We start from the raw sequence: 21,274 nt of genomic DNA on the forward strand, positions 1-21,274 counted from the left end.
AAAAATTGGAATGCTCCAGGGTTCAGTTTTTGGAATTCTTTTCTATCTACTCTCACTTCAACGTCACAGCTCTGAACGCTTCTCTACGATGATGACTTGCAATTTTGTATCTCCAGCTTGGACCTCTCCACTAAACTCCAACTCATGTGCCAACTAACTATTTATTTATTTGGCTGTGCCAGGTCTTAGTTGCAGCCTATGGGATCTTTAGTTGTAGCACTGTAACTCTTTAGCTGTGGCATGTGGGATCGGGGAACTAGATCAGGGATGGCCGGGGCCCCCAGCATTTCGAGGGCAGAGTATTAGTCACTAGACCACCAGGGAAGTCCCTTCTTTGTTGCATTTCATTGCAACTTCTTTATTCCATTTACTCAGGCCCAATACGTAAGCCATTTTGAAACTTCTCTTTCTCTTACATGTCACATCCAATCCATTAGCAAAGCACTGTTGGCTCTGTCTTCAGAATATACCCAGAATCCAGCTGCTTCCTACAATCTCACCATTACAACTTTGGTTCAAGCCATTGTCATCGCTTGCTTAGATTACTGTAGTAGCCTTGATCTTGTTAACCTGCTTGGCCCCCTGTAGTCTGTTTTCAACACAAAGGTCGGGATAATTCTTTTAAAATGTCAATCCTGAAATATCTGGGTTCAAAACCTTCTAGTGGCTTTCTATCTCACTCAGAGTTAAAGTCCTCACTGTAGCATACAGGCCCTATAATATCAGCAACCCCTAGCCCATTTCCTCTTCGATTTCATCTCGTAACACTCTAACTCAGGGATGTTTGTCTGTTTTGTTTACTGAGGTATTCTCAGCATTATATTAACAATGCTTGGCATATACTGTAACGACAAATATTTGTTGAATGAAAGAGAACTATCTGACTCTAAGACTTGTCCTTTCCATAATTCCTTTCTATGAATACATTGATGGCTTTGCAAGTTGAAGGTGACTGTCTCGATCATTCCGAGCAGCCCTTGTATCAGAGCAGCACTTGTGGACCAAGAGAAAAAATATTTTGGTCTCTTGGGGTTCCAATGACTTTTTAGCTCCTTTAAGCATGATTTAAGGATTTGGCTCAGGGTATATCCTGATTTTTAACCAGCAGGTGCAAAATTGATCAGTAAGGGTATTTTGCAGAAAGAATAGGCCAGAAAAGCACATTACTTTTCTGTTTAAAGACCATTATTGGTCACTTCAGGATTTTTTAGAATTAAACAAAAGTAAATTTGAATATGAGCCAAGTTGAAACTTTCCTATGGACATGTAACATTCATTGTTACTCAACTGTCCAGATGACATTCTGTAAAAATTGCTTAATTTCCGGAAAAAAAAGTTTTCTAAATAACTCAAGTATGCCAATGGCTTTTGTACAGGCCTCTCTTTTGGTCGCACACACTGAGGGGGAAATTGTATTATACACTTTAGATAGAATTCTAAAGTATTATTCTTCTAAACTGTTTTTTAATTTCAATTTGCTATATTCCAAGTTTTAGCTATTACCAGAAGAGAGCTTTAACTTCTGAGAATCTATTTTTTAAAAAGTTAAAAAGTCGTAGTGGATACAGAGAAGGCTACCTTCAGAGTGAGCCATCTAAAAGTCTATCAAATGTTGGTTAAATAAATTATGATGCATTCATATGATGGAATACTTTATGGTTATACAGACATTTAAAAGCATGTGACATGAAGAAATGTTTGTGGTGTCATGTGCAAATTAAAAAGCAGGTTAAAAATAAACATATATAATTGGATACAAATTTCTGTGGCAGTTTATTTTGTTGAGGTCTGATTCTATGTTTTCTCCTATCCCCTTGCTTCTTTTCTTTTTCTTGGCAGCACGGTGTGGCATGTGGAACTTCCCCCACCAAGGATCGAACCCCTACTTCTTGACCACATCCAAGCAGGTATCCAGACCCCAGATTCCTGTAAGCCAAACAGCAAAAGCTGCATGGAGACAACAAAGGCTCACTCTGTCTTTTGAAATGAGAAGGGGAAAAAAAAAAGAAAGAAATGCCTTTGAGGGTGACATGGAAGAGAGATTCCTCAAGATTTAGGAGATGGAAGCCTGTAAGTTGAGTGAACAGCTAAGACTCCTACCTTACTCTGTGACAAAATCTCAGAGAGGAATCCTGCACCCAGGTGCAGTGGATGGCAAATTCACTGACTTGTTTCCAGATTCTGGAGTTCTAAAGGTGGTAAAAAGAATATTGGAGTCAACAGACCTGAAGGGAAGATGGCACAAAAAGGAATCTCAGCAATAAATCAGTATGGATGGATGACCAAATAATCTGAGGTAATTCCAGGTATTTCAACAATGATTAAGACCCTAGAAACTTGTGCGATCCTTGAAGGAGAGGAAATGCTCAGTAACAATGGAGATTGACTTTCCCACCAGCATGGTAGGATGGGAATTCAGTTAGACTCATGTTGACCTGAAAAAAAAAAAATGCAGTATTTCTTTCTATGGAATGAGGCATACTCCACAACATGCATATGCACACAGAGACAATGTATGCATATTATAAATATTGGAATATGTGTCATCAGGATAATTTCCCTCCCTTCTTTGATAGATATTTCTATAGGGCAAAAAATGACTAAATTTCTAATAGTAATTTTCTCTACCTCATGGATTAAATGGGGTTATTTCTCATACTGTTTGCATTTGAAAAAAATAAAAACAAATGTTTATTCCTCTTATTATTGGAAAAGTATAAAACCAACTGTAAGCTGAGTTTTTCCCCTGTACTTTTGAGTAGGGAGCAAATAGGAAAGGGTATATGTCATACTTTTAGGTTCTATTTTCCAGGTATTTCAGAGCCACGAATATTAATGTGCCTAGAAATATAGCAAAAACTAGATATCAAGAAAAGACAACAGATTTTTTTCTCACATTAAAAAAAGTTTTGTATACCTCCTGCACCCTGTAAAAACCGAAAATATTATTCTATCTGTGAGGTTCCAGCAAGAAACAGATGACACACTTGAAAAGGGCAACTGAAGAGAATATAATCAGAATGTTAGCAAGGAAACAGCAAGAGATGATGTGGTACCAGTGCCAGCCTGCGGCCAACGTGGAGGGAGAAAGAGTAATAAATACACTGGCCTCTGTCTCCTACTGCCTTCTAATCTTTTGCTAGTGCTCTCCATCAGCTTCCCTCATAGTTCAGTTGGTAAAGAATCTGCCTGCAGTGCAAGAGACCCGGTTCGATCCCTGGTTGGGAAGACCCCTGGAGAAGAGAAAGGCTACTCACACCAGTATTCTGGCCTGTAGAATTCCATGGATTGTATAGACCATGGGATCGCAAAGAGTCAGACATGACAGCTTTCACTTACTTCACTCACTCACTCCATCAGCTGAGCTCAACCAGAGGCCAGAAGGGAATGAAACTTGGGGAAGTAACCCATAAAGGGCAAAGTAGGGGCAGCAGAGAATATCTAGCATGGTAAAATTAGAGTGCAAGCAATTCTGTAATTTTGCTATAAATATTTCCAAATGCAAAGATTTCTGCTAGAAGAGTACTAGAAATAGAGTTTGGGACTTCAGTCTTTGAACTGGAATATATGCAATAGATTTGAAATTATTATTACTGCTTTCCTGGTGGCTCAGACGATAAAGAATCCACCTGCAACGTGGGAGACCTGGGTTTGAACCCTGGGTCAGAAAGATCCCCTGGAGAAGGGAATGGCTACCCACTCCAGTATTCTTGTCTGGAGAATTCCATGGACAGAGGAGCCTGGTGGTCTACAGTCCATGAGGTCACAAGGAGTCAGACATGCCTGAGTGACTAACACACTACTGCTAAAGTACTCTTATTCATCCATGAATTCTAAACTTTATTGAGTACCTAGCTTGTATGACATATTAGAGATATATACAAAGAGAAATATAACACAGTTTCTGTCCTCTGCAGGCTTGATTTAATAGATGGAGACAAACTGTAAGTAAATAAATACTATTGTTAATGTGTGTAGCAGAATGTTAAAATGGGATTCTTTCTGTTTCAGTTTTGGCTGAGGCTCTAAGGAAAGTAAACTATCCCCACATTCCACAGTAAAGTGGAAGAGCATGAAAATTAGAAATTTTAAAAAGGAGGAAGGCTGCTTTTGCCACTTTTAATTGTCTACTGACTTCCTTACTGCATGCCTAGGGAAAGAGGCTTTAATGGAAATCAGATATACGACCCCTAGGCTGGGGTCATAATGGATTAGTGTCTGGCTCATATCTGAGGAACTCATTCATTCAATACTTACAGAACATTTATTAAGTATTCTTAATACTTAATAATATTCACAATTCTAGGCACAGGTGACTTTAGAGGTGATTTGTTTACCTCTGCCATTTAAATCCTCTGTCTCCTTGGAGGTAACATTTTAGGGGAATCTAGGCAGCAAGAAATTTTGATTGGCTGTGAAGATGAGTTTTTAATTTGGTCAATGTCTGTACTCCCAGAAATGTGAGGTAAAGCCATTCTGTGGGTGTTTTTTTGAGTCAGATATGGGCTACCAGAGAGGGGTCAAGTGGAAGTATAAGGAATCTGCCAGGGAAAGAAGCTAGAGGTGTATACCTTAGATGCTTTAGACCAGATGACATGTATTTACCCAAGTGCAAGTAAGAGATTTGAGCGTTTGTTCATTGGGGATGGAAATATTTCCAAAGAACTCATAAAGTAACGAGTGAAGTGCAAACACCTGCTAAGCTCAGAGAGCAATCAACAGGTCTGTACTAGTCTTGTTAAGAACTCTCTTGCCATTTCCCGTATTTCATCTTGGGAGAAGTAAGGCAACTCAGTTGGTGGTGGTGGTGGGAGGGGCATGGAGAGAGATTTTAGATTGGGACATAGAAAGGAAGTCAACAACTGCCCTTTAAGCATGGCAAGCTCGAGCTGGCAGACGAGAGAAGGGGCACTCTAGAAAATATATTAATATAACTTTTCTTCTTTGCTATTTAGCAAGATTTATCATGATTGAAAATTTAGGTTCCCTTCGAACTGCAATTCTATTTCTATGAATTCATCATAAGGAGTTAATCAGGAAACTACACAAAATGTTTGCATGTACAAGAAGCAACAGTTAGAACTGGACATAGAACAACAGATTGGTTCCAAATCAAGAAAGAAGTATGTCAAGGCTATATATCGTCACCGTACTTATTTAACTTATATGCAGAGTATATCATGAGAAATGCTGGGCTGGATGAAGCACAAGCTGGAATTAAGATTGCCGGGAGAAATATTGATAACCTCAGATATGCAGATGACACCACCCTTATGGCAGATAGTGAAAAAGAACTAAAGAGCCTCTTGATGAAAGTGAAAGAGGAGAGTGAAAATTTGGCTTACAACTCAACATTCAGAAAACTAAGATCATGGCATTTGGTCCCATCACTTCATGTCAAATAGATGGGGAAACAATGGAAACAGTGACAGACTTTCTTTTTTGGGGCTCCAAAATCACTGCAGATGGTGACTGCCGCCATGAAATTAAAAGACGCTTGCTCCTTGGAAGAAAAGTTATGACCAACCTAGACAGTATATTAAAAAGCAGAGACATTACTTTGCCGACAAAGGTCTGTCTAGTCAAAGCTATGGTTTTTCCAGTAGTCATGTATGGATGATCATGTATGGATGTGAGAGGTGGACTATAAAGAAAGCTGAGCACCGAAGAATTGATGCTTTTGAACTGTGGTGTTGGAGAAGACTCTTGAGAGTCCCTTGGACTGCAAGGAGATCCAACCAGTCCATCCTAAAGGAAATCAGTCCTGAACATTCATTGGAAGGACTGATGCTGAAGCTGAAACTCCAATATTTTGGCCACCTGATGCAAAGAGCTAACTCATTTGGAAAGACCCTGATTCTGGGAAAGATTGAAGGCTGGAGGAAAAGGGGATGACAGAGGATGAGATGGTTGGATGGCATCACCGACTCAATGGACATGAGTTTGAGTAAATTCCAGGAGTTGGTGATGGACAGGGAAGCCTGGTGTGCTGCAGTCCATGGGGTTGCAAAGAGTCGGACACAACTGAGCGACTGAACTGAACTGAACAAGAATATTCATTATAGTATTTTTACAGTAGCAAAAACTTGGAAATAATTTAATTTCCCACCCATGGTGGCTGTGAGTGGTGGTTTAGTCGCTAAGTCATGTCCGACTCTTGCGACCCAGTGGACTGTAGCCCACCAGACTCCTCTCTCCAGGGGATTTCCCAGGCAAGAACACTGGAGTGGGTTGACATTTCCTTCTCCAGGGACTCTTCCCCAAGCAGCTACTGAACCAGGTCTCCTGCATTGCAGCAGATTCTTTACCAGTAACTGAGCCACCAGGGAAGCCCAGAGTTATGTAAATTATTGTATTTCCACACAACAGAACACTATACAATTATTTTAAATTATGAATATGAATGATGACCATACTTTTTATATCTACTATAGAAGAGTTTATCATTATTTTGCTTGCTGAAAAGTTATGTAATACATATATGTGAGGCATGTCAATACAGAGAAATATGTAGAAAAGAACTGTCAAAATTTTTATGTGCGAAATAGTAATTTTAAGCATCCATTCAACATTCATTATTCACTCATTTAACATTATTTATTAAGCTCTTAATATGTGGTAGGCATTATGCTAGATGCTAGGAAAACAAAAGAAAGCAATCTTTTAATTTAATCTACTAAATTTACAGTGATTCTGAAAAATGACAACAAGCAATATTGGTGAATTTAAGAAGGGGATCACCCATATACAACGGCTGAGAATACATTTGGTAAAACATTTCTGCAGAGCAATTTAGTACTTTTTATAAAAGCCTTAGAAATATCCATTTCATTTGACCCTACAATTCCATTTTCAGGAATTTATTCTCAAATATGGAGTACAGATGTGTACACAAAAGATATGTCATAAATGAGCCGCTTGGGAGAGGGGTAACCTAAATATTAAACATTAGGAATTTGGGTAAATAAAATATCCAATGCATAATACTAGGGAATCATGTTTAACCTAGAAAATGTTTAACATGAAAAAATGTCAAAAATATATAAGTGACAAGGTTTAAAAAAAGAGTCTGATACTAAATTGCTGGGAACTTGAGCAAATCACTTAAGTGAGCTGAGTCTCTTCATCTGCAAAGCTTAGATACTTAAGGACCCTCTCAACTCTTCCTTATCTGACTCTGGGTATCCATCCTTTCTTTTTTATAAAGAAAATGTCATCATTCGTGGCTCAGTTGGTACAGAATCCGCCTGCAATGCAGGAGACCCGGGTTCGATCCCTGGGTTGAAACGATCCCCTGGAGCAGGGAAAGGCTACCCACTCCAGTATTCTGGCCTAGAGAATCCCATGGACTGTATAATCCATGGGGTCGCAGAGTCGAACACGACTGAGCGACTTCACTTCACTTCACTTCAAATCATCATTGGCAGTCGGTAAATGTTAGGTTGGCAGCTGATTGCATAACTGTCCTAAACTATTTCATTTGAGGATTTACTAAAAGATGCTCACAAAAGAGAAAATACGTGTCTTGGAGGAAAATGTCCACCTTTTTCCTTAGTTGCCTAATCTTTCAGCATCGTGCTTGGTTTTGAAGGTACAAAAAGACACTGGCGCCCTCAAGTGTGTAAAGTCTCTTGGGGTGAAACCAATAATAATGTTAAAAAGTGATCTATGATAACAAATCTTTGAAAGAAAAGTTCTCCAAGGAGTAAGAGAAAGGATTTCAAAGTAGAAAGAAAAGCATGTTCACAAACAAGATCGAGGGAGAGGATGGTTGGCACAGAGTGAAAATGAAAGTGAAATCGCTCAGTCGTGTCCGACTCTTTGCGACCCCATGGACTGTAGCCTACCAGGCTCCTCTGTCCATGGGATTTTCCAGGCAAGAATACTGGGTTGGCACAAAAACGGACCATTATTTGTGGCCTTTCTTTCAGTATCGTTCGTCTCACATTACACCACATCTCATATATCGCTCAAGGGGAGTCTGAGCCACACACCCGATCACCCGTAGTCTCGGGTGCATCTGGCCAGGCCGGTGAGAAACTGCCGGGAGTCAGCAACACGCAGGTAACTTCTCCAAGAACCCAAGAAGGGGTACTTGGTAGCTGCAGCCCTGCACCTCCCAGCTCCCGCGGGGACTCCTGGCCCAAGGTTTCCAGCCAATCTCAGTTCCTCGAGCTTCCCAGGCCCCTCCCACTTCTGAGCCGCCTGAGGGCTTTGAGGGCGGGGAAGCGAGGGAAGCCTATCGATGTCTCTGGAATAAACTATTCTACCCTGCGCCGCCGCCATCAAAGTCCGCAGCCTTCTCTGTAGATCGCCGAGCGGAAGCTTCGGCAGTGCTGCTCCATCCGCAGGTTTGCAGGAGGCCGAAGCCAGGCTCGCGCCGGAACCATGGTACGTTGGAGTCCGAGCTTAGGTTGAGTTGGGGAAGAGGTCCGCTGGCTGGGGGTTGGGGAGCTTCTTCTCATCCCTTCCTTAGAGCGGTCCGGGGCCATGAGACTTGGGAACCGTAGCCGACGGGATGGTTCAGGCGGTGATTCAGCATCTCCGGCCTGGCCGGGAGAGTGGAGGTCGGTAGTCTGTGCTGCCGGTGCGACCTTTCCTTGGGGTTTGTTTCGCTTTTCACCGGGCCTTGAACAGTACCTTCTCGGTCTACCAGCCGGTTTCGCTCCTCAGGTTCCTTCAGTCGAGTAGATTCCGAGCGGCCCAGAGAGGGCCCTAATGCTCTGTGTGGGAGAAAGGAAAAATAGGGGTTTAACTTCAGACTTCCTTGTACTGCCAAGTGCGGACTTGATTCCAGAGTTTGGGTTGCTCTGCCTGGACCGCGTTCATTTTCTTGGCGGGTCCATCTGCAGTCTTTCTCTTAGAACTCTGTCAGACAAAGCCCTTTTCAATCAGTTTGTCTAGTCACCTAATATTACAAATGAGTGAACCGAAGCTGATATTAGTGATGAAATAGGGTTATAATATAGAGCTCAGGGATTCCAGGCCTGTGCCTGCCATTCCAGCGCTCAGCCTTCTCACCCCCATGATTAGTCTCCCAAGTACTGGGCTGATGGACTTGTTTTAATACCGTCTTTAAAGCACTAATGGGTCTGTTGTTGTGGCAGTTTGTGTCCACTTCTGACTTCCTGGGGACATTCTTGTGTTCAATATGAATGAATGAAAGGCACGTTCAGTATGTGCCTTTACATATGAATATTTTAAGTGAAGGTTCAAAGATAAATCAGACATATCCCAAATCGTAGTATGAGGCAGAAAAGCAAGTGTAAATAAGGAACTGGCGGGAGTATGTTTTGAGATTTAGGGAGAAAAAACGGAGAAGATTTCAAGAGGTAGATATTTGAGCTAATTTAAGAAAAGGTAATGCTTTTGACCACTTATTAGAGTCTGGTATAAGGGAAGAACATAAGCAAAGATAGCAAGGAAAGTGGACACATAGGACCTTTAGTAATTGACTGAACCCAAAGCAAGTACTATGAACAGTGTTAGAACTGCAAGACTGGTTGGGAAGCTAGGTACCATCTAGATCTGCACCCCACTCCCTTCCCCCAGCTCCTTATAAATGTAAAATTGGTTTGCAACTGATTACAGTAGTAATCTTCCGATGAAACTGCAGTAACAGCTTTTCGCTAATGCTGGATGGAGAGAGATGGGAGAACATGCTTTGTTGATGGAGCTTGTTAAGATTTTGAATTTGTAATGTTCTTGTTTTAATAGGTCTTTTTTCATTTACTTTCAGTTTCGCAACCAGTATGACAATGATGTCACTGTTTGGAGCCCCCAGGTAAAATGTTTTATATTATTCCTGTGAAGTGACTTTTGGTGACTGCAATGTGTTTAGAAGCTAATGGGATTGTAGGAAGTGAGAAAATGGAGTATAATCATTTTAGACGTTCCTGAAACCTAAGTTTATCATTAAAGTCAGTCTTCTAGTTTTCAGAAACAGCATTTGAGATGTAACTGTGCTCACTTGAGATTTGGGATCGCTAAATTATTTTAAATATATAAAAGGGTCTTGTAATGACTCTAAGGTGTGTTGGTGTTGGTTTTTTTTTCATTTTAGGGCAGAATTCATCAAATTGAATATGCAATGGAAGCTGTCAAACAAGGTTCAGCCACAGTTGGTCTGAAATCAAAAACTCATGCAGTGTTGGTTGCACTGAAGGTAAGCAAAGCAATAAATATATCTTCCTCCTTTAGAAAACACTGTAAAATGTTAGTTTCACTATATAAATAATAAAATTATAAACTTACACTTTTGTCTTAAATGATGTTTCTATTTAGAGAGCACAGTCAGAACTTGCAGCTCATCAGAAAAAAATTCTCCATGTTGATAACCATATTGGTATCTCAATTGCGGGACTTACTGCTGATGCTCGACTGTTATGGTGAGTATGATCCTGGAAAACAAAAGAAACATCACTTTTGATTCATAATTGATTACATTTCTAGAAAAGATCCAGATATTTTAGGAAGTTGTCTGCCAGAGTATTTATATGTTAAGATTGTTAATACCTTAATGGATTCAGGCACAGTTACTAAGTATTTCATTTCTTGATCGCTGTAGCAATAATTAATAGGATTAACCATATTAACATTAATGCTTTTTAGAAGTCATTGAATAATGTATTACTTGTTAACTCAGTATATATAGTTTGATGTTAGATCTGAAAAGAGCTTGACACTTCAGGTTTCTGGTTTCTGAAGGATCAGCTGAACCACCCTTGCTGTCTTTAATACACCAGTATTCATTTGACGTTTATTTTTTGCAAAGCTCAATACTGGATAGAAAGAGTATACAAAGGTGAATCAGACATAGATCTCATCTTCTAGGAGCTTAAAATCTAGTACAGTATCTGTAATACAAGGTAGAAAGTGGAGAGCAACAGGTATATTTCTGGGGGGAGTGGATAAAGATTATTTCCAGTTGAGAGGCTTAGTCCAGATGAAGAGCTGGGGCTTTGGGATCACACAGTCTTTAGTTCCCACTTTTAACACTCAATCTGATATTGCTCTAATTACTCAAACTCTCAATTTTTTTAGTATTTTTTTCTAAGGTTATTGATAAATAGCCTAACATGTAGAACACTTCATACAGCATCTTTCAGTGTATGTGTTGGTAAGTGGGAGGTAGTTAGCCATGAGTAATCTCTTGTCTGTGATTTAATTAAGAAAGGAATATAAACACCAAGGACAATTAATAATGCTGATGTTTAAAATTTTCAAGTTATTTGGTGAGTTCCCTGCTCTCTTAGGTCAGCAATATAGCGACTGCATTACTGTTTTCTGTTAGCTGTTGAAAATATATGTTGCATTGTCAAACATTTTACTTAACCCAATCTTTCAAAAATATTGTCATTTCAAATGTAATCATGTAAAAGCTTTATTAATGAGCTAGTTTACATTGTTTTTGCACTAAATCTTTGAAAATTCATGTATATTTTGTACTGAAGATACATCTTAATTCAGATAAGCCACTTTTTCAGCGCTTACTAGTCATATGTTATTAGTACCTGCCATGTTGAGCAATGCAGTGTTAGACAGCCTTGGGAAATGGACTTAAGTGAAAGTAGTGAAAAACTAGCTTGGTTACCACAGCCAGCATTTGATCATCAGATGTGACACACACATAAACTAGACAGACCAATATGAAAGAAAAGTTGATCCTCTTGGCTTTAATAGTTCGGTGTGAGTTTTCTTTTCCCCAGTGTTGCATTTGTTTGCATCTTGTCGGGTTTAAGAGACATAACAGTGTAGTGTCTCCTCTAGAGTACTGCTGTGGATAGTAACATTGACAGGAACATGTTAACAGGGCCCTAGTTCGGATTCAGTTTCTTCTGTTTGTTCTACTGGGGAAATTTTTGTCAGCTTTCAAGGAAAAAAGCCAAGTTATTCTTTTTGCTAGCTCAAGACATGGAATTAAGACAGTCTTGTTGACAGTGGGAAGGGTAAGAGAAGAGAGATTGCTCTTTTCCTATTGTGCAGCCTTTTCTTTGTTCTGTAAAGTGCTCTGAGGCAAAGGTTATCTAGAGCTAAGAAACATGTAGTCACAAACTTAGGTAAAATTGTGAAAACTTTAAGGTTAGTCACTTTCAATAATAGAACATTTAAAATATAGAGGAGATTTGATAGAAGAATGCATCCTTGTCATTATATATTTATGGTTCCATTGTATGGATGTAATTCATGTAAACATCTGGAAGAAAGCAGAAAGAAACCAAATTACTTTATTTGATTAGAATGACTCTGATTTGAAATTACCAGTTTTTCGTGTTTCTTTTTCAGCAATTTTATGCGCCAGGAGTGTTTGGATTCCAGATTTGTATTTGACAGACCTCTTCCTGTGTCTCGTCTTGTATCTCTAATTGGAAGCAGTATCCTTTTTTATGTATGCATTTATTGTAGCATTTATGGATGTAGACTTTAAAGAGTCTTGATACTTAACTGTTATGTTACTTATTAGGAATATGATAATATATAACATAGGTTAGATTGTGCAAACTTTAAGTTTAGTCACTTTTCAGTAACAGAATGCTTAACGTCTTTAGGAGGAGAGTTGTAGGGAGTTTTACTATGGAAGAATAGATTCTAAATGAGTTGGGTTGTTCTTTTTATCAGTCCTTATAGATAAGCAATTAATATGTTCCAGATATAGATAAGCCCAGTTTCAGAAAAACTGAGCATCAATTTTAGAAGAGATTTAATGTTTCTTTATTGGTGGTTCTACATATTCCCCCCAAATCCTTGCCCCTTATATCCAAAATGAATGAAATTCTCTATACCAGATACGATCATCTTGCTAGCACTCACTTTGGGTTTGGTGGGTAGTCAAACATCTTTTAACACTAAGCCAAAGAAATATTTGTTTTATTTTCTTCTTGGGGTAGTGGATTATGCAGCAACTTAAAAAACCAGAACTCTTTGTTGATAATGTTTAATTTGAAATTAAAGATAGTACTTTACTTCTTGTTAGAACAAACTCTTTAACTAGTTTAAGAAACCCAGATACCAACGCAGCGATATGGCCGGAGACCATATGGTGTTGGGCTGCTCATTGCTGGTTATGATGTAAGTTCATAGAGTATTGTTATATTCTAATGATTTTTTTGTTTGAAACTAACAAATTTTCTAATTTTTAGCTCAATGAGAGTCAAGAATTATGCAGTCAAAAATTATGCTCAATTTTTCTTCTATTTGTAGGATATGGGTCCTCACATTTTCCAAACTTGTCCATCTGCTAACTATTTTGACTGCAGAGCTATGTCCATTGGAGCCCGATCTCAATCAGCTCGTACTTACTTGGAGAGACATATGTCAGAGTTTATGGAGTGTAAGTGATTTTTCTTTTTTGCCCTCCTAGTCTTTATATAGTGAATAAACACAGTATCCTACATGAAAAAAGATATACTTTTCTTAAAAATATTAAGCCCATGAAGTGTATATTATTTCTGCCATATATACTAGTTTTTACTTTCTCTGGCTACCAGGGTGGTTTCAGTCAGTGGTAGAACTTTTTCAAAATATAACTATGTATTCCTTACCTTGGAGATTCTTGATTCATTTGGTCTGAAGTTTTGTCCCAGCCAGAGTTGAGAGCCACTGTACTAGTTACTAGTTGTAAATTCTGTTTACAGCTTTTATTTTTCTGTGATTCTTATTTTTAGCCACATAGACATTTCTGCAATAAGTAGTCCATGAATAAATAAATCAGTTTAGTTGTGAGAAAGAAAAGTAAAAGATGTAACATGATAATAAGGCAGGTTTTCAAATGGTTTGCTTATGCAAGGGTCTTGGATTTTAATACATGCTTTTTATGCATCTGTTAAGGTAATCATGTATCCACCGCCACCCCCCCCCCAACATTCTATTGTAGTGTATTGCATTCGTTGACTTTTTTTTTTAATTTATTTTTCTACTGAAGGATAGTTGCTTTACAGAATTTTGTTGTTTTCTGTCAAACCTCAACATGAATCAACCATAGGTATACATATATCCCCTCCCTTTTGAACCTCCCTCCCATCTCCCACCCGATCCCACCCCTCTAGATTGATATAGAGCCCCTGTTTGAGTTTCCTGAGCCATACAGCAAATTCTCATTGGCTATCTATTTTACATATGGTAATGTAAGTTGCCATGTTAACTCTTTCCATACATCTCACCCTCTCCTCCCTTTTCCTCATGTCCATAAGTCTGTTTCTCCATTGCTGCCCTGAAAATAAATTCTTCAGTACCATTTTTCTAAATTCTGTATATATGCGTTAGAATACAATATTTATCTTTCTCTTTCTGACTCACTTCACTCGTATAATAGGTTCTAGGTTCATCCACCTCATCAGAACGGACTCAAATTTGTTCTTTTTATGGCTGAGTAATATTCCATTGTGTATGTATACCACAACTTCTTTATCTGTTCTTCTGTCAGTGGACATCTAGGTTGCTTCCATGTTCTAGCTATTGTAAATAGTGCTGCAGTGAACAATGGAATACATATGTCTTTTTCAATTTTGGTTTCCTCAGGTTATATGCCTAGGAGTGGGATTGCTGGGTCATATAGTGGTTTTATTCCTAGTTTTTTAAGGAATCTCCATACCGTCTTCCATAGTGGCTGTATCAATTTACATTCCCACCAACAGTGCAAGAATATTCCCTTTTCTCCACACCCTCTCTAGCATTTATTGTTTGTAGATTTTTTGATGATGGCCATTCTGATCCGTGTGAGGTGATATCTCATTGTAGTTTTAATTTGCATTTCTCTAATAATGAGCGATGTTGAGCATCTTTTCCTGTGTTTGTTAGCCATCTGTATGTCTTCTTTGGAGAAATGTCTGTTTAAGTCTTTTTCCCACTTTTTGATTGGGTTGTTTGTTTTTCTGGCATTGAGTTGTATGAGCTGCTTATATATTTTGGAAATTAATCTTTGTCAGTTGTTTCATTTGCTATTATTTTCTCCCATTCTGAGGGTTGTCTTTTCACTTTGCTTATAGTTTCCTTTGCTGTGCAGAAAGCTTTTAAGTTTAATCAGGTCCCCCTTGTTTACTTTTGTTTTTATTTCTGTTACACTAGGAGGTGGGTCATAGAGGATCTTGCTTTGATTTATGTCATTGAGTGTTCTGCCTAGCATTCATTGACTTTTGAATGTTCAGCCAGCTTTGCATTCCTGGGACAAATCCTTCTTGGTCATGATGTATAACATAAATTTTATATATGTAAAATGTTTATGGAAACATATAAACATTGCTGGATTTAGTTTGCTGATATTCTGTTGAGGTTTTTGTGTGTTTGTTAATCAGGGATACTGATCTGTAGTTTTACTTTCTTTTGGTAGCTTTGTATAGTTTTGGTAACAGGACACTACTGACTACATACAAGCAATTGGAGACTCTTGTAAAGAGCAAATACAGTGACAAACATTTCACAGAGTACATTTTACAAAACTTTGAGCTGTAAAATCCTGATTTGTATCAGGATTTTAATTTAACTTAGCATAAGAAAAGGATAAGTTTAGTAACAAAAATTATGTATTCTCATTAAATAAAACAATAGCCATCTAATAATAGATTATTAGATTATATGGCTAAACATTAGACTTTTTTTTATTATGATATATTTAGTGTGTGACTAAAACCATGATTTCAGAGTATAGACCTGACAAATAAATAAAGGAAGCCTATCATGAAAATAGAATTAAGAAATAATTGTTAATTTATTATATTTAGGCAATTTGAATGAACTGGTTAAGCATGGTCTGCGTGCCTTACGGGAAACCCTTCCTGCAGAACAAGACCTAACTACAAAGGTAAATACCACATTTTCCAATTGGGGATACTTACATTATAGTTTAATCATTTATTATACAAATGTAAGTAATAGAAGTGTGTATACTTACAGTTCTTTAATTTGCAAGATGGTTTCCTCAGCTCATTCTTTCTCTTTTAAGGTATTCACTAAATGACTGATTTTGAAATGATTTTGAAACACTTCTTTTTGGTATAAAGCAATAAAACATATAATTCTGTTGTGGAATGTCTTTCATCAAGAGATAGGACTGTCTTTGTATTTTTAATATGCATTGAGCACCAATCACATGCAGGCAGTAGGTACTGAGAAAATATAGTGCATACAACAAATATCTTGGCATGCCTGGGATATACATCCAAGTGGGCAAAGAGAGACAGTGTACCCACAAGTAGATTATTTAGGATATTAGAATGTGATAAATGCTTAGAAAAAATAAAACAGGTTTAAAAGGAGAAAGAATGGCCTATAGGGTATAAGAAGGAGGCATTGTGGGTATAATTTAACGTAGAGTGGTGAAAGATGGTCTCACTGAGAAAGTGAGTTGAGTGAGTCAGTGAGCTATGCATATGGGGCCTTGAGTTCAGAATGTTCCTAGTATTCAACATAAGGAGGCCAGTTGTATTGGAGTCAGTAATCAAGAGAAGAAGGAATAAAGTCAGAGAGATAATGGAGGCCACATAGCATATGTCCTGTAAACATTGTAGGTACTTTGGATTTTACTCTGAGTTTGAGCAGAGCAATAAATGCTGTGGCTTGATTTAGATTTTAAAAGTCACTCTAGTTGCCATTTTGAGTGGGGGCATGGGTGGAAATAGTTTCAAGGCTGTTCCAGTAATTCAAGTGATAGACTGTGGTAGATTAGAGCAGAGTCATAGAGTTGGAGATGATGAGAAGTGGTTCGATTTTGCATATGTTTTGAAATTAGAACCAGAAAGGTTTGCTAACGAATTGGTTGTGGAGTGTGAGTTTAAAAAATGCCTTTAGTGTTTTTGCCTGATTAGAGGAAGGATAGACTTAGGATTTACTGAGATGGATGAGACATTTGGAGGAACAGATTTTGGGGTTAAGGTTATAGAGGAAGATCAGGCAGTTAGTTTAGGACATACAAAATTTGAAATGCCTCTTGTTTGTCCATTTGGTGATACAGAATAAGTGATTATTGGCTGTTCATCCCCTAGAGTTTGGTGGAAATTGGTTTATCCTAGAACTGAAGTTTTGAAGTCTTTGTGTAAAAATGGTATTTAGAGACTGGCCGGGATTAGATTTCTGAAAGATTAGATTAAGTTTGAAGACAAGTTTGAAGACTTGGTCAAGGGTACTCTATCCTTTAGAGATTAGAAGGTGAGAGTAGGAATCAGCAAAAAGGGACTGAGAAATATGCCAGGGAGGTAAGAGGAAAACATGGAAAGTGAGGCATCTTTAAAAGGAAATGAAGAAACTGCAGTCATCCATTGGAATCAGTGGTGGGGGGATTAGTTCCAGAATCCCCTACCATGGATCCCTAAATCCAAGGGTGCTCAAGTCCCTTATGTAAAATGATGTCATACTTGCATATAGCCTATACACAATCCTCTGTATACCTGAAATTATCTCTAGGTTACCTGTGTCACCTAATACAATGTAAATGCATGTAAATAGTTGTAATTGCAATATAAGTGCTGTGTAAACAGTTGCCAGGGCACAGCAAATTTAAGTTTTGCTGTTCAGAACTTTCTGAAATTTTTTTCCCCAAATATTTTTGATCCATGGTTGGTTGAACCCACAACTAACAAATGAAGAACCCACCAATAGAGAGGTGAACTGACTTTTAAGGAGAAGAGAGTGAAACATTGCCAGTAGACCATGAAAGATGTGGACTGAGAATTAACATTTAGATTAGCAGTGATGTTACTGGAACTTGACTCAACAGTCTTAATGGAATGGAAGGGAAAAGTGTGCTAGGAGTAGGGTCAGGAGAAAATGAGAGAAATTGGAGACTGCTCTTCAGAGGAGCGGAGAAGGCAATGGCACCCCACTCCAGTACTCTTGCCTGGAAAATCCCATGGATGGAGGAGCCTGGTAGGCTGCAGTCCATGGGGTCGCTAAGAGTCGGACACGACTGAGCGACTTCACTTTCACTTTTCCCTTTCATGCACTGGAGAAGGAAATGGCAACCCGCTCCAGTATTCTTGCCTGGAGAATCCCAGGGACGGTGGAGCCTGGTGGGCTGCCGTCTATGGGGTCACACAGAGTTGGACATGACTGAAGCGACTTAGCAGCAGCAGCAGCTTCAGAGGAGACTTTCTGTTACGGGTCCAGAGAAAGAGGGTGGTGGTTGGTAGAGAATGTAGTGAAAAAAAAGGGTTTTTGTTTTGGTTTTTTAAGATGGCAGAGATTACAATAGTTTGGTGCATGGTTATAAGAATAATCCAGTATCAAGAAAAAGATTTATGGAATTTCCCTGGTGGTCTAGTGGTTAAGACTGCACTCCAGTGCAGGGGGCATGGATTCCATCTCTGGTCGGAGAACTAAGGTCCTGCATGCTGCATAGTGCAGAAACAAATAAATAAACAAACAAGTAAAGATGTGCACTAAGTAGATTAAACATCATTATTAAGAAAAAAAAAGATAAAAACATCTATATAGGATAAAAATGAGAAGAACTGCTGGACCAATCACCAACAGCACCCAGGTGAAAAGGTAGGCTTCAGAGAGGACTGGGGTTCTTCATTCCCAGTAACATGAGGGAGAGAATCTAGGGACATAGATATAGGAAAGAGTGGATACTATGGGAGCTTATGAACATTCTATTCTGATTGCTTCTGTTTTCTCAGTTGAATAGAAGCAAGGTTTTGAGCTGCAAGAGAAATGGAGAATGTTAGAAAGAGTTGTCTAGGGAAGGGGAGATTGAATGATCTAGAAACTCATATAATACAGCAACAACTAAAGGCCTCCTTGAGGTTAATGATCACTAGAGAGATCGGTTACCATATTATAAAATACATTTTGTTATGATTGGATAATTAATAGTTAATATATGTGTGAAGACTTTATAACCTGCATAATCTTTTTAAACAGCATTTCCTATCATAAAAATAATTTTCTTTCAAAAAAATTAGGAAAGTACATTAAATTGTTTTTATTTGTTTGTTTTAAAAATACCTATAATGCCATCACTCCAAGATGACTGTCTTTTAAATTTGGGGTGTACAGTTTGACTGTTGGCATTTACACCTTGGAAAAGTTGGCTCAGGTATCTGGCTTTCTGATTTTACATTTTTACTGAATCATAGAGAATGCCCTATATATCCTTAATGTCTCAAGTTCTCACTGAAATTTTAATCTTACAGGAGCTCTACTGTACTGGTTAGCATTCACTAAACATTTTAAGAGTTGCTTTTTAATTTTTCCATGTAGAACATAGTTCTAAGTCCCCTAAACTCAATATTTTAGAACCCAAAATTTATTTCCTTAAGAACCATCATGTCTTAACTTACTTACACAAGGAACAGATTTAATTTATTTCTTAGAACGTAGGCTTTACCTCTCAGATGATAAAGAATGAAGGCTTACTTCCTAGCAAATGGTTTGTTCCCTCACACTAGTCTTCACATTCTGACTGTGAGCCAAGTTGCAAATTTCTAGGTAACATAGACCTTCAGGATTGTTCGTGGTTATCAAAAGTGAATATTAAATCTGCAGATTACAAAAGTTTACTAGTTTTCTTCTTTTTTTTCCTAAGTTTTTTTTTTTTGTCTCTTTCGAGTGCTGTATAAATTTTTATTCAGCTTTTTTTCATTTTATCATAAGCATATTTCCAACCTAAATTCTCTTGATTTTTAATTTTTACCTTTTTTTCCCCTTTAGAATGTTTCCATTGGAATTGTTGGTAAAGACTTGGAGTTTACGATTTATGATGATGATGATGTGTCTCCATTCCTGGAAGGTCTGGAAGAAAGACCGCAGAGAAAGGCACAGGTATATAACTAATTATAACCAAGAGACTAATTGTATTGTAAATTGCTATTCCTACTACAACTGTGTAAATCTACTGTTTTTGTCTTTAATTATTGAGATAGGCTCATAATTCATGTGGCAGTAGGAAAACTAAGAACTAATACTGAGGGGTTCAGTGATCTCCGTAAAACACAAAAAGGGTGATTTGGTTCTCTATTGTAGCTTCTCAGTTCTGTGTGTTGATGGGCTCAGCTAGATGGTTCTTTGGCTCATGTCACTTCGGGTGTCTCAAACATTGGAGTTAGTTGAGGGGGTAAGGCTGGAACATCCAAGATGGCTTTACTTATGTGTCTTCTTTACTCACATTTGCTAGGTATCTTGGAGGGACAGCTAGAAGGGTGGCTGGGCCTCTGTCCATGTAGTGTCAGGGCCTCTCCTTCACCAGAGTAACTCTGGCAGGAAGCAACTTGGAGGTTGCAAAAGTTCAACAGCTCAAAAGCTCAGGCTGCCAGGCATTCTTAAGGCTGAGGCCCAGGACTGGCACAGCATTCCTTCTTTACATTCTGTTGGTTAAAGCAAGTCGTAGGGCTAGCCAAGATTCTATCAGAGGTGGGACTGAGAGAAAACTCACTGGTGACCAGCTTGGGAAACTAAGTTGACTCTTCACAAATATTGAGAAAAGGATCAAGAAGTACTGGTGAATCTCAGGTTAAATACTGGCCTTTTTTGTCGAAAGTTTGAATACACATTTGCTTTTATAGATGCTTATTTAATAGCTGTGTAATTGGGAAAAAAAGTATCTTGTGCAGAAATTTCTTCTACAGCATGAATGCTTTTTTTAACTTGAAAAAGATGTTGGTATTATTTGGAGCAGCAAGATTTGCATTATTTAACTGCTGTTGGGAACAATGGAGCATAGTACCTCACAGCTGCTTTGTTGGAAAATATTTTTGCTGTGTTTATTAGTGCTAAGGAGGAAAAGAATGTCTGAAGTGTGCCGGTTCTATTTTTAAGGCCAGTAGTGATAAGAAAAGCCTTTATTCTTGAGCAAAACAAAATATGATGAAATGCTGAAATTGTTCATTGCTTTTTATTATGTAATATTTATGAGTAAAAGTGTATATTGGTTAAGTGTTCTTTTTACATACTTTCTTTTTTCTTCCTCTCTTAAGCCTACTCAACCTGCTGATGAACCTGCAGAAAAGGCTGATGAACCAATGGAACATTAAACAATAAACCAGTCTATATATGTATTGTCATACATGTAAGAGTGCAGGAGCATATACTGATGACAATAATCTATACTTTGAACCAAAAGATGCAGAATGGTGGGATAGAATGGTATGTTTTAGGAATCAGTTCAGATGTGAGTTTTTCCTAAGCTGCCACCAAAACCATATAATTGGGTTCATTTTTCCTTAAGAGGGTCTCTATAATCATTTTCTAGAAAGTATAGTTCTCTCTACTAATGTTTTTATATGAAGAACATAGTGTCTTTGTGGTTTTAAAGACAACTGTGAAATAAAATTGTTTCACCTGC

The 21,274-nt window shown here is 38.2% G+C and overlaps 1 protein-coding gene and 1 long non-coding RNA gene across 2 annotated transcripts in view; one reads left to right on the forward strand and one right to left on the reverse strand.

Moving 5' to 3' along the window:
* Positions 1-8,148, reverse strand: part of LOC145527326 (uncharacterized) — a 46,958-nt gene extending 38,810 nt beyond the window's left edge. The window contains exons 1-2 of the long non-coding RNA XR_014069666.1: positions 7,995-8,148; positions 2,101-2,189 (exon numbers count right to left, since the gene is read on the reverse strand). This is a non-coding gene — a long non-coding RNA (uncharacterized LOC145527326). The remainder of the gene's footprint in view (positions 1-2,100; positions 2,190-7,994) is intronic.
* Positions 8,149-8,308: 160 nt separating this feature from the next.
* PSMA1 (proteasome 20S subunit alpha 1) lies at positions 8,309-21,274 on the forward strand. Its single transcript, XM_081545077.1, has 10 exons — positions 8,309-8,391; positions 9,740-9,784; positions 10,064-10,165; positions 10,285-10,388; positions 12,286-12,374; positions 12,998-13,068; positions 13,201-13,330; positions 15,717-15,796; positions 19,645-19,755; positions 20,907-21,274. Exons 1-10 carry the CDS (start codon positions 8,389-8,391, stop codon positions 20,961-20,963), a joined length of 792 nt encoding a protein of 263 aa, XP_081401203.1. The 5' UTR covers positions 8,309-8,388; the 3' UTR covers positions 20,964-21,274.

This window comes from Giraffa tippelskirchi, chromosome 11, assembly GCF_054371585.1.
Source record: "Giraffa tippelskirchi isolate mGirTip1 chromosome 11, T2T-mGirTip1v1.2.pri, whole genome shotgun sequence".
Classification (NCBI taxonomy): domain Eukaryota; kingdom Metazoa; phylum Chordata; class Mammalia; order Artiodactyla; family Giraffidae; genus Giraffa; species Giraffa tippelskirchi.

Excerpts from the sequence above, each read along its gene's own strand:
- PSMA1 (XM_081545077.1), top strand. Across the intron at positions 10,389-12,285 it reads GCTGATGCTCGACTGTTATG|CAATTTTATGCGCCAGGAGT; the intron begins GTGAGTATGATC and ends TTTCTTTTTCAG. Across the intron at positions 13,331-15,716 it reads TATGTCAGAGTTTATGGAGT|GCAATTTGAATGAACTGGTT; the intron begins GTAAGTGATTTT and ends TATTATATTTAG.